The 14,364-nt window shown below is 50.5% G+C and overlaps 4 protein-coding genes across 4 annotated transcripts; 1 reads left to right on the forward strand and 3 right to left on the reverse strand.

Annotated features, from left to right (window-relative positions):
* Positions 1 to 283: 283 nt before the first annotated feature.
* On the forward strand, positions 284 to 3,954 carry A1O9_11453 (kinesin family member 11; the record flags this gene model as incomplete). Its single annotated transcript, XM_013399746.1, has 2 exons — positions 284 to 2,860; positions 2,911 to 3,954. 2 exons carry the CDS (start codon positions 284 to 286, stop codon positions 3,952 to 3,954), a joined length of 3,621 nt encoding a protein of 1,206 aa, XP_013255200.1.
* Positions 3,955 to 5,800: 1,846 nt separating this feature from the next.
* On the reverse strand, positions 5,801 to 6,724 carry A1O9_11454 (uncharacterized protein; the record flags this gene model as incomplete). The annotated part of the gene is made up of 1 exon (XM_013399747.1): positions 5,801 to 6,724. One exon carries the CDS (start codon positions 6,722 to 6,724, stop codon positions 5,801 to 5,803), a length of 924 nt encoding a protein of 307 aa, XP_013255201.1.
* A 453-nt stretch (positions 6,725 to 7,177) lies between these two features.
* Positions 7,178 to 11,296, reverse strand: A1O9_11455 (DNA excision repair protein ERCC-5; the record flags this gene model as incomplete). Its single annotated transcript, XM_013399748.1, has 1 exon — positions 7,178 to 11,296. One exon carries the CDS (start codon positions 11,294 to 11,296, stop codon positions 7,178 to 7,180), a length of 4,119 nt encoding a protein of 1,372 aa, XP_013255202.1.
* A 519-nt stretch (positions 11,297 to 11,815) lies between these two features.
* On the reverse strand, positions 11,816 to 14,258 carry A1O9_11456 (chromatin assembly factor 1 subunit B; the record flags this gene model as incomplete). Its single annotated transcript, XM_013399749.1, has 6 exons — positions 11,816 to 12,458; positions 12,506 to 13,598; positions 13,646 to 13,885; positions 13,930 to 14,032; positions 14,088 to 14,103; positions 14,155 to 14,258. The coding sequence occupies 6 exons, from the start codon at positions 14,256 to 14,258 to the stop codon at positions 11,816 to 11,818; spliced, it is 2,199 nt and encodes a 732-aa protein (XP_013255203.1).
* Between the last annotated feature and the right edge of the window lie 106 nt (positions 14,259 to 14,364).

Below are 14,364 nucleotides of genomic sequence, written 5' to 3' on the forward strand. Positions count from 1 at the left end.
ATGTAGTCTGAGCGGACCAATAAGAGCGCCTCAAGATTATGCGCCATGAGTCACAATGATCGACAGAAGCTGCTACAACCATAACTTAGAGTTTCTTGGCATTGTTTACTTTGCAACTGTTTTGGGGCACGTCCGATTCATATCCGCAGCCACATTCCCTGCTGGGTATCATCAACCCCGGCCCTACCCTTCATAAGTATCTCAACCGTAAGAGCGGTTGACTGCACATCGTGAAGGACTGCATATCTCAATCGCCTACAAGGTACTCTGCGCGACCTCTAATATGGCCAGTTGGCATCGCCCCAACCCTTCTGCTGGGCGCAATTCTATGCGCCCTCCTCCAAGACCAACCCATAGCCATAATGTCTCAATGACTGGGCGCGCACCCTCTCCGGCTTTATCGACCACGTCAGGGACCACATCCAACGCAGGAACAAAAAGAAAAGAAAGAGATTTCGAACATGACCATGGCGAGGAGACCAACATCAATGTCGTTGTGAGATGTCGAGGGCGAAGTGAGCGGGAAGTCCGGGAGAACAGTGGTGTGGTTGTATCCACAAATGGTGTCAAAGGAAAGACTGTTGAGCTGTCTATGGGACCAAATGCCATCAGCAATAAAACTTACCAGTTTGACAAAGTCTTCTCGCCAGCCGCGGACCAAGCCATAATTTTTGAAGATGTGGTCGCGCCAGTTCTCACCGAAATGCTCTCCGGATACAACTGCACCATTTTCGCCTATGGCCAGACTGGCACTGGAAAGACATACACCATGTCTGGCGACATGACTGACACTCTTGGCTTGCTCTCGGATGCGGCAGGAATAATCCCGCGAGTTTTATACTCGCTGTTCCAGAAACTGGAATCAGACGAGGTCGAATGCTCGGTCAAGTGTTCTTTCATTGAACTTTATAATGAGGAACTGAGGGATTTACTGTCGGCCGATGATTCCGTCAAGCTCAAGATTTACGATGATGCAAGCAGAAAGAGCCATATTGCGACAACCGTGCAAGGAATGGAGGAATCTCACATCAAGTCCGCAGCAGCTGGTATCAAACTGTTGCAGGCGGGTAGCCATCGACGCCAGGTCGCCGCTACGAAATGCAATGATCTCAGTTCTCGAAGTCACACCGTGTTTGCCATTACTACACATTTGAAGAAAGTGAATGACGCCGGAGAAGACTACATCTGCTCTGGGAAACTTAACCTCGTCGATTTGGCCGGTAGCGAAAACATTCAGCGGAGTGGTGCCGAAAATAAGAGAGCAGCTGAAGCAGGCTTGATCAACAAAAGTTTATTGACTCTCGGCCGTGTGATTAATGCTCTAGTGGACCGGAGCTCACATATTCCATACCGGGAATCGAAACTGACGAGACTACTTCAAGATTCCCTGGGTGGGAGAACCAAAACATGCATAATTGCCACAGTCTCCCCAGCAAAGAGCAATCTTGAGGAGACCATCTCTACGCTCGACTATGCGTTCCGCGCTAAAAACATACGAAACAAACCCCAGGTCAATTCTCTGATTTCCAAGAAAACACTATTGAAGGAATACACAGCAGAGATCGAAAAGTTGAAAAGCGAGTTAATTGCCACACGACAAAGAAACGGTGTGTATCTTACCAATGAGCAGTACGAAGAGATTACCGTAGAAAGCGAATCTCGAAGAATCTTAAGCGATGAGCAAAAGGCAAGAATCGAGACCATGGAAGCAAGCCTTCGAAACAAAGTTCAAGAATTGTTCAGTCTTACAAACAATTTCACTCTGCTGAAACGAGACAATGAAGCAACACGAACTACATTGGAAAGCACCAAGGATGTCCTCGTCAAAACAGAAGCAGTGCTTGCCAATACGCAGGAAATTCTGGCGGATGAAAACGCCCTCCGCGAAGCACATCAAGCAACAGAGGAAGAACTCTTCGGTCAAGGCACCGAACTGGTCTCCACAATCGGCCAATCACTAAATGATATCAACGGACTAGAGGCCAAGTTGCGACGCCGTTCGGATCTTCATACTCAAAATCGGGAGTCGTGGAAAGCTTCTGTTGACCGAGTAGCAGACATCTCCAGCATGGTAGACGCTCGACTCGAAAGCTTCCAAGCTTCTCATGCGGAAATGATTGCAACAAGCGCAAATTCCATCGAAAAATTCCTGTCGACAGAAAGAACGCGACTGGAGATATCAGCAAGCACCATGCTCACAAAGATATCTGAGCTGGATCAAAATGGTAAGGACGTGGAGAATCAGTCTTGTAATGAGCGAGATGCGATGAACAACGTCCTCGAAGAAATCAAGGACCTTCGGGAGGATGTGAAGGAAAAGGTCAGCAAGGGCTTGCAAGGTCTTTCAAGGGCAGCAGCAAAGATCTCGGCAGAAGTCATTTCGGAACTCGACCAGTTCCATGCTCAGTTGCATACATCTTATAGTGGCTTGGGCAAGGACTTCAAAACATTGTTCGACGAGTTGACTCTTCAACTCTCTGTACAGCGCCAGGAAGCCGATGAGCTACGATCGGCGCTTGAGATAGCGAATCGAGCAAATCTCGAAGCAACATTGGCGGCATCGACTCAACTGCAAGCGGTATTGGAAGAAGAACGCAAAACCTCGCAGCAAGAAAGGGAGACGCTTAAGCAACAAATCTTCCAACTGTTGGAGACATCAGCTGTTCAGCAACAAGAAAGACTGTCACAGAGACTGATCAGCACCCAAACCAACCTTGTTGAAGCCACCGAGAGTTTTGAATCGGCCGACAAAGCGTACAGAGAAGGAATGGACAAATGGTGTGTCCAAGACACGGATTTGATGGCCACCGTTGTCAAATCGAAGGACGAATTAAAGACTAAAATGAAAGGGGATTGGACGGTAAGCTGTTTGATGACACCGTTCGGTATTGCAGAGCTAACAGTTGACAGGCTATCAATTCTCGCAACACCTCTATTCAAAAGTCGACCAAAGCTGTGCACGAAGAAACCGTGAAGATCGTTGATGCTCAACTCTCGGAAATGGCAACTCAAATGGCCGCTCTTGATGAGTTCGTGACAAGGGCTCGGTCCCAAAATGATAGTCATCACGCAGCGCGAGTTGTGAGTTTGGGTCATCTCACTGCAAGTGCGCAGGATGGACTTGCTCGCGCTAAAGACGATGCCGATGAATGTAGAGTAACATTTGGTGAATTCAATGAAAGCCAAATTGTACAAATGGCCGAGATCGAGCGACTAGTGAGCAGTCTCCAGGATGATACTAGACCGCCCTTGCAGGAACTCCAAGCAGATATTTTGGACAGCACCATGACAGATTACATGCCGACAGGGCAGACTCCACAAAAGAGAGAATGGACTTATCCAACTCAACTTTCACGGACAGCCAATCATGAGTCCGTCATAGCAAGGCGGAGAGGTTTGCCAGATCCAGCCTTGGCCATAATCAAAACACCAACTGGCACAAAGACGCCTGGGCGATCCCCACGAAAGCAACAAACGTCACCTCGAAAAGGAGCCGCTTCGCCTTCAAAGCCACCGAGTCCAAGCAAGACCAGGGTTTTTACAGATATTCAGGATTCTCAAACAGCTCAATCTTCCAAAGCAATCCCTGACCACGGTCATACTATCTCGATCCCGATTGATCAGATGAAGTCCGGGCTCAAGGAGATCGACATCAACGTGGTGCCACGGCCGACTTCATCGTCAGCAGCAGCAGTTTCCGCAGACGAGCGACCGGTGTTGATAGACTTCAGTAAAAGTATTGGCAGTACCGGGGTTGGATGCAATGGGCCGCCTCCACTGAAGCGACACGCAACGACGAACGCGGTCGTCGAGAGTAGGCTGCCTATGAAGCTGCCAAGATCGAGGAGTACTGTGGCAGCGATGACTACTGGCGTAGAAAACTTCAGCCAGAGTGTTGGTGCCCCTCCTGTGCTCTCGACTGGGAGGCGATTGAGGAGTAGCCCTCCTGAGTGAGCGGATGAAGAGAACGATCAATCAATCGGGGTTGGCCTGGTGAAGAGTTTACGCGTCGGTCGGCATCCAAGATATCAATCTGATCCCTATCACTATGAGCGAGGCGTGGCGGACACACTGGGAAATTAGCGATGGTGCTTATGTTCTTATTCCCCTTGTTGACTGTTGTTTCTTTTTGGTCAAGCACGCTTGTTATCAGGTAGCCAGGGCCTATTAGCGAACCACTAATTGGTCAAGGAATTCAGCAAGGGTTGGGGGGGTAGCTCTGGCACAGCATGCAGATCACATATTAGACAGCCAATGCGACGGAGGGTTAAAGAAGCGATACTTACGAACTGGATATTGAGCCTTTTAAGGCTATTGAAGTAGGCGCGGCCTCTGATACCGGGAGTGTCCTGAAGTTGCAGCTCGTATTGCGAATGGCAGATCGCCGTCGCAATGTGAATACACATGTTGATCAAGATTGCTGGTGGCATTGTCACAGAGTATCGCTGGGTATTTTCTATGGAACTCCAGATCAATAACCCCGAAACGGGCCTTGTACATGGCCGCTGTAGTGCCAGAGGTGCACTGTCAGCTGGCGATAAGCGACGGTTGATGTACGAGTACATACGAGTAATTGTCGTACAGGATCAACATCACGGGCTATCCCCGTCAACTTCAGCCTCGACGAACACAGCCTCATCTGAGCCTTGTCTGAAATACCAGGCATATGCATCCTATAATGGGGAGGTGTACGGTAGGTAGATATCGAGTATATCTCGCCATGTCGTTCGATGTCTAGAAAATGGTATGACCCTTTGCGGACACCTCCTTAAACATCGCACAGACGTCAGATTCAAGAACATTTTCTACATTTTCCAAAAAAAGAAAAAAAAAAGGATACAAACTGAATATCCAACATGTCCACTCCTGATTCAGACTTTTACCGCTTACAACTACACACCTTCTCTGGCAGCAGCGATCGTATTCACGGCTGTCTTCAGATTCTCAATAGCAATCCACATTTACCAATGCAATTCGGCGAACTCAAAACTACTACATGATGCCACTCGTCGTGGACGGCATCGGCGAGCTGTCGGGGTACATCTGCCAGACTACCAGCTAACGGCGTACATCGTGCAGACGATCACCATCCTGAGCATGCTGGTCATCGACGGCGAGTCCTGCTTCATCATCCGGCAGGTATTCCTCACGCTGGTCTCCATCTGTGGAGCCGTGTTCTCTCTCTGCGTGCAGTCGAGTGGTGCTTCGATCTTGGGCCAGAACAGAGAAGGCAAATGGATCGTCACAGGAGGGTGTATGGGCGTTCTCTCGTTCTCTCTCGCTCTGAAGTTTCACTATTCGTGGAAGTAAATAATAGACTTGCAATAGTACAACTTTTGCCTTTTTTGGCCCGTGTGTGTCGTGTGCGCACACCGTGAAGAGGTCGCCTGAAACACAAGGGGCAAACTTGATATCCTTGAAATGGAAGGGGTGTGTTTTGGATGTGCGTGAGAGGTTGAGAGGGAGGGCCGGGGGGGGGGGGGGGGGGAGGGGGGTGTCCCTCAATACTAGAGCCTGCGGTCTCTTACATATTCTCACTGTCTGGTTCCAATGCTGAGATTGGGCCCTCATCGCTCTTTTAGAATTATTGGGTATTTCTTTCCTGACCAATGACCAAGGCAACCAATCCAGAACTCCCAACGATGGTATAACAGGTAGAAAACCAGTAACATCGTATCACTCGGTCGAGTCACTATTTCAGCGCTATTCTAGCATGACCCAGGCGCAGAAAATCAAGGCCTCTTTCGTAAAAGGAGGGCATAAAACTGCTTCCCGGTTGACTAGTCATGCAAGCCTAATCCTATTCCTCTGCGACGCCGGTCTCCAAAACCTGTCGAATCTCATCCATGCGTCGTTGAAATCTCTCAATCATGTCCTCCATAGTCTCCTTGCTAGTTAGTTTCTCCTTTTCTTTCTCGCCCAGTACAGTCCCGGGTGGGGTGCTGCCACGGCCTTCGATTCTAAGCATCAAACCCTCATCCTCGTCACCATCTCCATCACCGATTGTTGGGGCAGCAGTTACTTTGGACTTGAGGACTTGCCATTCGGCGCTCAGGCTGTGTGCCGACGTTACATGGAAAGGGATGAGCGAGGTAGGTGCTCTAGGAGACGAGCTTGGTATAGAGACTTGTGCCTGTTGCGAAGCGCTCTGTTGGGGAGTCACGCGAGGATGGATATCAAGTATTAGATAGTGTTCATGGATACCGGGAGTAGGGGGCGGGAGTCGTGATTGCGGCTCGTGCTCCTCCTGGTGTGTCTGGGACGGCTCGGATTGCTGAGAAGGATCAAGGACTTCTAGGCTGCGACAGGCCGCTTCAGCAATGATATCCGAGTCATCGTCCTCGAAGACGTAGTATACCGTTGGGTGGTAATGCTCGCTGCTCACACTATCCTCGATCAAGGTGAAGAAAGGCTGGAAAGTTGCAGGCAGAACGGGCACACGATCGCCATGTGTAGCCTCGTCCGCATATTGGATCAATGACTCTTCAGGGTCATCCCCGAGAGCGTGTCCCGAGTATGCTATTCCAACGTCTTCTGTAAAGGAAGCACTCGGGCGTGGACTCTGATGTGAAGCAAGGATGGGATCGTCTTCAAAATGTGGAGATGGGAGAAGGGTACGGACTGGAGGCTGCGGCTGAGGAGGACCGCCGATACTGCCAGGTCGCCGTAGGGAGGACTTGGTCGGCGATGATGATTGTGGAGGCACTTGTCGAGGCAGGGACATGGCCTAATTGATGGTTGGGGTGGAGTAGGAGGCTACATTTTGCTAGCCATGATGGAGAGGAGTTGGATGGATATATCGAATGTTGGCCAGGCAAACGAGGCACATGATGGACGTGAAACACCAGCACCCAACCGGGACCGGAGAAATAATTACATAAGAAACGACCCATCTTGACAGGGGATCCTTCCATAAGGCTGCACTGCCCTCGGCTGCTCCTTACCACCGATTTAGACTCATCTGGCTCACCAATTCCACCAGATAGCCAGCTATAGCACATACCGCACAAGGGGTCGATTATTGGCTAACGAGTGATCAAGGCGGGCGAGTGATGTTTATACCATCTATGCAATCCATTCGTTTACAGAAACATTGGAAATGTAGCTCCAACATCAATATCTTTCTTTCTTTCATTCGTTAGGGAGCCATAGACTTGCCAGGCAAAGCCAAACGACTTCATGGTTTCGCTTTTCTCCTCCTCCCACTAGAAGCCTTCCTCGAGTTGCGCTTCCTTTGAAGTTTAGGGGCACTAGCCTTGTCGTTGCCTTCAGTCTCGACGTTATCGTCGTCACTGTTGAAAGAACCGTGCTCGCCGTCTGCAAGGGAATCGTGATTGTCATCATCGTTGCTGCCCCACGCATCTGTCCGAGGGGTCGCCCGTCCATTTCGTTTCGGCCTGGATCTCTGCTTTGCCGTTCCACGCTCGTCATTGGTCTCAACGGGATGTGGACCATCTCCATCAAGCAAATTCTCCACGAATGCGGGTTCAGCTAAACCTTCAACTTCATCTGCTTCATTGTCGTCGTCTGCCTCGTCAAGGCCCTTTCGTCTTCTCTCCGCCTGGCCTCGTAGCCTCTTGAATGCGTTTCTCATACGACCTGATTCCTTGCCTGTGCGGTTCCGCGGCGCGGTCGGTTCTTGGAGCGTTCCGCCAGGAGCGGGAATGCTCTCGCCTCCAATTGCCAAACCGGAGTTTCTCCCTCCAATACCTCTGCCACCGACGCCAACACCACCAGAAAAGAATCTTGTAATGTTACTCTGCGTGCCCTCCGCCTCCCTCTTGTTCATGTCCCTAATCACCGGGACGAGCACTTCGTCCGTGCGCTCTTGGTTCCAACCGACAGTGGCCATGAGGAAGCCCCTCAGTTTATCCAAGTCCGGCACACCCCACTGGAACGGCTCCGTATTAGAATCGACGTCCGGGTTCAAGTATGCTTCATCGACACGCATGTCTGGAAAGCCAGGAGGTAAGAAGAGGCGTTTTTGGACGGTATTACGAAACTTGCGCCGAAATGGTGTTGTCAATTGGTCTTCAAGATCCTTCGGACGACCGAGTTGGACTTTGCCACACCACTCTTTGAAGTCTGTCAGGGTCTCAAAATCTGTCAATATTTCGAGCGCAGTCACAGGCCCAACTCCAGGGATACCTTCGGTGTAATCACTGCCCAGGAGGTGTGCGAAGCGGATTAAGCGTCTCCGATCCAGCGAGAACTCCTTCTCGAGTTCATTGGCGAGGTAGCATTCGACAAACTTGGCAGCATTAAACATGTTTTTGTAGACTCTTGTGCCACCGAAGAGAAAGATATCCGAGTCATCAGTCACGATGCCATCCACGAGACCTAGATTCACTAATTCTGCACATTGTGCCTCAGCCTCCATGGGCGCCGTGATGTAGGGAAGTCCAAAGTGTCGCAGCAAAGCCTGACACTCCTGGACCATGACCTGTGTGACCTCGTCGGCGTCGCGTCGATCTTTCTTCTGCTGAGACCGTAGTTGCTTCAGCTCCATCTCGTAGTCCCGCACGTCATTTGCAGGCGTCTTCTGGTTGTTAATCGCTGATGCGAATCTTGCGTGTTCATTTGCTTCAATTTCGAGTTGTCGGACCAATTCTTCTTCAGACTCGGACATGTAATCGAACTCGAACTCATCTCCCTTGACGGAAGACTCGCCTTTTTTAGCTGAAAGGGCTCCAGGCAGTTGGTCGTCCTCTACAATAGCGGAAGGAAATTTGGTACCGGCATCATCCAGGCTGTCCGCTTGCGGGCTCTCGCTGTTCATATAGATGTCCCTCTGCCTTAACGTTGGGGCCCGCTGGACATCTAAACCTTCGAAAACTTCATCTCCATCATCGCCTTCCTGGGTGACCTCCGGCCTCAATTGTACAGGATTCGTCAGTGGATCGACGGCAACTGTGCCAAGTGAGCCAGGACTTCCAAGATCACCGTGCTCAGATTCGCTCCATTCAATTTCATCAATCTCGCTCTCGGGAGTCTCTGGCGCCTCATCGTTAATTGACAATGAGGCTGCTCCAGGCACGAAGTTTGCGATATTCGTTGGCTTCGGTGGCTCAGCCTTGGCCATTTCTGCGACCTCAGACATCGAAACCTCTTGCGACTCATTCTCCGCTGCGATGTCTCGTCCCAATTGATATCGCTGCTCGCGTTCTTCGTCTCTTTTGCGTCGCTCTGCATCCTCAGAGTCGTGGTTCGGGTTAGGAAGCTCCTCTACTTGGGTAAGGAGGAGATCTTCTGTGTTGGCAGCTTGAGATAGCTGAGTCAGTTCTTGAGAATCATCCTGGACATCAATCTCGACGTCTTGGTCTAAATTGATCGGAGCCTGACTTGTACCCTCATTATTTTCCGCCTCCAGATCAACAACCTCATGCGAGTCATGACGTCTAATTGTATCTAGCCTGTCCATATCTTCTCGACCATAATAGATTTGACGGTCGTCATCGGCCTCATCCACCATTGTGGCGGGCTTCAAGTCTTTCGTTGTTGGAGCGGCATTGAACCAATCCGGCATCGGCTGTGGAGGTCTCTCTTTGCGGTACATATCATCACCGAGATCTCGATCGAATCCCCCTGACAAATCTTCTTCTATCTTCCTGGACTTTTTCCTGCCTAGAAGTGATTGTCCAAGGTTCAAAGACTCAAACGGCAAGGGCCCATCAAACTTGGGAGCTAGAAGGACTGCTTTCTGTTTTGGACTTTGGTTCCGCACATCAGCCTTCGTGGTATGCTTTGATCGCCTTGATTCTGCAAGCGCAGCCTGTAGGTCGAAACCATCGTCTTCATCGCCCCCAATGTTTGGTGCTGGTGCACTCGGAACATTCTCCGACAGGAATCCACCGGCAGGTTCCTCGTGCTCCGGATGTTCCAGAGACATCGCAATCGCGCGTTGCAGATCATCAGCCTCTTCTTCAGATTCAACTGGAAGCGGAAGAACATCTTCAAACAAATTGTCATCCTCCTCATTTCCAGGACCCTCCTGAGGTACAAACAATGACTCTCCAGCTACCGTTGTTGGTTTGACGGCAGTTGGTTTGGGTGTATGGTGCACTGCTGGTCGAGACGCTGCGGCGTCTTTTCGTGCCTCGTACACAGCTCTTCGTTTTCGTGCTATCTCCTCTGCAGCCTCTTCAAACGACATGTCGTAGTCCACAGCCTTGCGCTTCCGCTGTAAATTCTTCGGCAATCGATTGAGACCTTCGATGGCAATGTCCTCAAACTCTTCCTCTTCCTCTGAATCTTCGGGCACTTCATCGGAGTGGCCTTCCTCCTCTAGATCGATCGCATTGTCTTTGTGATTGCCCTTCTTGTTAGACACAACACCAAGCGCCCAACCACCATCGACTCCCTCATTTTTGACCAAGATATACTCTTTCCCCTTCTCACCCGCGATCCTGCCGCCCTGATTCAAAAAGTCTTCCGCCATGCCATTGATGTGCATGAGTCTCTGAGTCAGCTCATTCCTCTCCTTGACTCGCTCAATTTGGAACTTAGAGAAAGCCATGCGATCTGGAAACATGCCGTCAAGCTGTTCCTTCGAATACCCCATCCTCAGTCGTGACCTCAGGCGTGCTGCGTTGAGAATGTTATATCGATCACCTGCTGGTAAAGACAGGAAGAAAGGACTCTCGAAGTCAATCTTGCTGAAGTCGTAGACGTTTATGTCCTCTCCACTATGGAATTGTCGTGCATAGTCTTCGAGCTCCGCCTGTGACATGATACGTGGGTCATTGGGAGCACCCATGGTCTCGATACTGACATCAAGATCCGGCAAGTGGTATTGATCTTTCCGCTTGAATCCCCTCCCTGCTTGCCTTTCTGTAGCCGTCAGTCCGATTTCCTCGACATAGACAAGCTCCTGATCAGGTGGCAGCTCTTCTTCCTGAGGTGTGCGTTCTCTTGCAGATTGCCGCCTCTTCTCTTCCTCTTCTGCTGCCCGTGCGACCTGAACCGCTAGTAATTTTCCCGCCGTGCGTGCGGCATCCTCTCTTCTCCCTTCCCGTCTCCTCGCTCGGTTTCGTAACGTTTCGCGCTTCAGAATGGGGGCCCCGCCATCAAACACAAAGACGGGTTTGATGCCATAGTACAGGAGTTTGCATATCCGTCTGAAGAACCCAACCACATGGCTGTTGCGCAGAGCATTCCCTTCCTTATCTCGGACTGCTTTTAGGAACTGGTATATCCATATTGAGGCGTCGATCGCGAGACGTTTTCGGTTTAAAGAGGCAAGCTGAGTTGGGCGCGCTGTTGGAGCCACCACTGTCCAAAGTCCGGTGACACCCATAGGCTTCGCAGATTGAGAAGAGTCTCAGGTCTGTGGCCTGCTGGTTTAGTTGTTGGTTCATGAAGGTCACCCGGGTGAAGCTTGAGACAACCAGATTCGTGCCATAGCCGACTCACCGACAAGCAGCTTTTGACAGGAACAGGAATGATTTACTGGAAGTGCGACTATATCCGCAGCCTGCCTGCCAGTGCCCACCTACCTTCCACTCAGCCGCTGTGACTTACCAGCGATTTCGCCACCAATTGACGCGATGTCACATGACCACTGTGCGTAGTCGCGGGCCCCCCTACATATACACTTATTGACGTAAATCAGCACAGATTACTTCTTCTCTGAGTAAGGAATGGCTAATCTGATTGGGATGCACCAATATTGTTCTACAGCTGCAAGCCACCCTGGCTCTAACATACTGCCCAACGCCATGCTATATCATCAGTGATTCACCGACAAGCGTATTTCGCTGAAAAGTCCAATAGAGTGGACATTAAACAACATGAAAATCTTGAGCCATAGATGAAATCAAGGCTGACTCTTTCCTTCCTCCCTTGAGGGCTCACTGGACCCTGCAGGTCCCACTAATGTGGGAGCAATTCTCCTTCGTTTCGCTTTTCCTTCCTCTTTTTCACTCTCACTTGCTGCTCCAACGTCCCGTTTGCCCAAAACACTTCCACTGACAGAACTTGTTGCTGAGTGATGACCGCCATGAGTGCTTGCTGGTGTTTGAGGTGGTGTCGACATGGGTGGAATGGCAATTGGTGCCCCTGAATTGGTTGCAGTGACAAGGGGAACGTGACCCATGGTTGGAGTGGGATTATTCTGAAGGTTAGTGGTCTGCAGCGATGACATCGTTGCTATTGATGATTGCGAGTTGGATCGGGTGGGACTGCCTTGTCGAAATGTGAATGGCGCAGGGGAAGGGTGTGATGGCGGAACGACGACTGGAGAAGCCTTGGTAAGCGAAGGAGATGCAGTCGCAGTGGGTGTTGGGACAGGAGTTGTACTAGCAGATGCGGTCGGGAGTGCTATAGATATGGGAACAACAGGGTGATTGTAAGTAGGATGTGGTCCTGTGTAGGTCTGACCAAGCTCGCCAGGGGTAAATGCCAGGGTTGAGCAATACCCATCCGTCGAGGACATCAAAAGAGTGAGACCGTCGTTTGACCTTCACCTCGTTAGTATCCCTCGTTTGGAAGCATAACTCAAACGTACCAGGTAAGATCAGAAAAGGTTGCATAATGGAGGTTGCTGACCACACAGAGTGGAGTTGTCTGTTGCGTATCATACACAAAGACAGCGTCCTGGGTGGCTACTGCATATACCATGCGATATGGCAACGAAAATGCTGGAGTGGGACCAGGACTGGGAGGTTCACCATCAATGCTGGGTTTTGGAGAAGGTGCTGACATTGACTCAGGAATTGAAGTTGCAGCCATTAGAGGCGGGGGTTCCATGAAGGTCGAAGAAGTTTGTGGAACTATGGGATCTGGTAGTAGTGGGATTTCTTCCGAGCCAGAAGACGTGTCGATAGTAATATGATTAGTAGGCTTGCCTGTTGATCGCAATGTGTATAGGATGGGCGAGCATCTGACGGCAACTGAGGGTTTCTTGTGCCCAGGTAGATGTGCCACCGGCGGCTTGTTAAAGCCAGCTCGAGTATAGATATAGACAGTGTTTGATACCTCCTCGCTGATTTTGGAGGGATCAGAGCCCATGGGAAAGTTCGTCTTGTAGTGGCCAGCTGGGGTAAAGAGCAAGCTACCATCAGGAGAGAAGGTCAACCGCCGGAAGAAAGATGTCATGGTTTCATTGTGATATAGGTTGGTGTTCCTCACGGCCAGCCCCATGGCGGCGTTCAGACTGGGAGAGGAGATTTCAGGTCGGACTGCAGGCAAGGGGAGAGATGGGGCGGGAGAGGCCGAGCGTCGAAATGACGGAGATGAGCCAAAGGAGGATCGTCTACTTGATGCAATGACAGGAGGATCCATTGGTAGAGGAGTGGTGAGAGGCGTTCCAGGATTGGAGGGTGCTGGGGAAGCGATGGCTAAATTGTTTTGACTAGCATTTGAGGCACGGTGAGCCATCTCCGTGGGAGCAGGGCTGTTGGAAGAAATACGGCGTCCAGGCAAGTCCATTTTGTTGAACTTGCCATGGGTTGATAAGGTCGGTGTGCCATCTTTCAACTTCAGGGCATATATATGAACCGAGCGGTCAGAGGACTGAGTTGCAACAAATTCGTTGAGAGGGTCCCAAGCAACACCTTGGACAAAATGGCTGTGTTCTGCAATTTGGCGAATCATCGCACCTGTTCGAATCAGCTCCGATCCTTGATAGTAAGTCTAGTTTCCGTACCGGTATGTGCGTTGAATATTCTCGCAGTGTTGTCAACCCCTCCTGTGATAAAGTACTGGCCATCGGGAGACCAGGCTAGATCATAAATTTCGGCTCCACTGGGTGTTCGACACATGTGTTTGATCCTCCAGGTCTCCTTGTCATCTGCATTATCTTCGGTCCATGCAGCCATTGAAGAGTCGGAGCGAACCCAGAGTAGGACGTTGCCATCGTCACCAGCCGAAGCTAGCATTTCGCCTGCTGTGGATGAGCCAGGTTTCCCGACCGTGTTCCAAACCTCTTACCTTTGGGACAAAACCGGACGACATTGACTGGTTGTGTATGTCTTGTCAAGGTCGATAAATATGTGACTTTCCTCTCTTCGCCCTGAGCTTCAATGCTCCACAGCTATGCTATATATCAGCCAGGGTATCAGGAGGAGGGCTCGAATGAGGTCGCATACTCGCACGTTATTGTCACTGGGATTGTCAGTCTGTAGGGCCAATTGAAGAATATAGAACACAACTTACTTTCCAGCAGTTGCTAGTCTTCCTTTGCCATGAGGGTCAAAGTGAACAGAGTAGATAGGCTGGCTTTCATTGTGCCATGTGATGAGTAGTGGTCCTGCCTTCATATTGGCAGCATTGGACGATGGCCTTTATCGGCCGGTGGAGAGGAAAGGCAAAATAGCAGTATGGTGTTGCTTGAGACTGAGAGAAACGTTTGTCCAAGGTCTCGTG

Source organism: Exophiala aquamarina (assembly GCF_000709125.1).
Source record: "Exophiala aquamarina CBS 119918 chromosome Unknown aczIA-supercont1.17, whole genome shotgun sequence".
NCBI lineage: Eukaryota > Fungi > Ascomycota > Eurotiomycetes > Chaetothyriales > Herpotrichiellaceae > Exophiala > Exophiala aquamarina.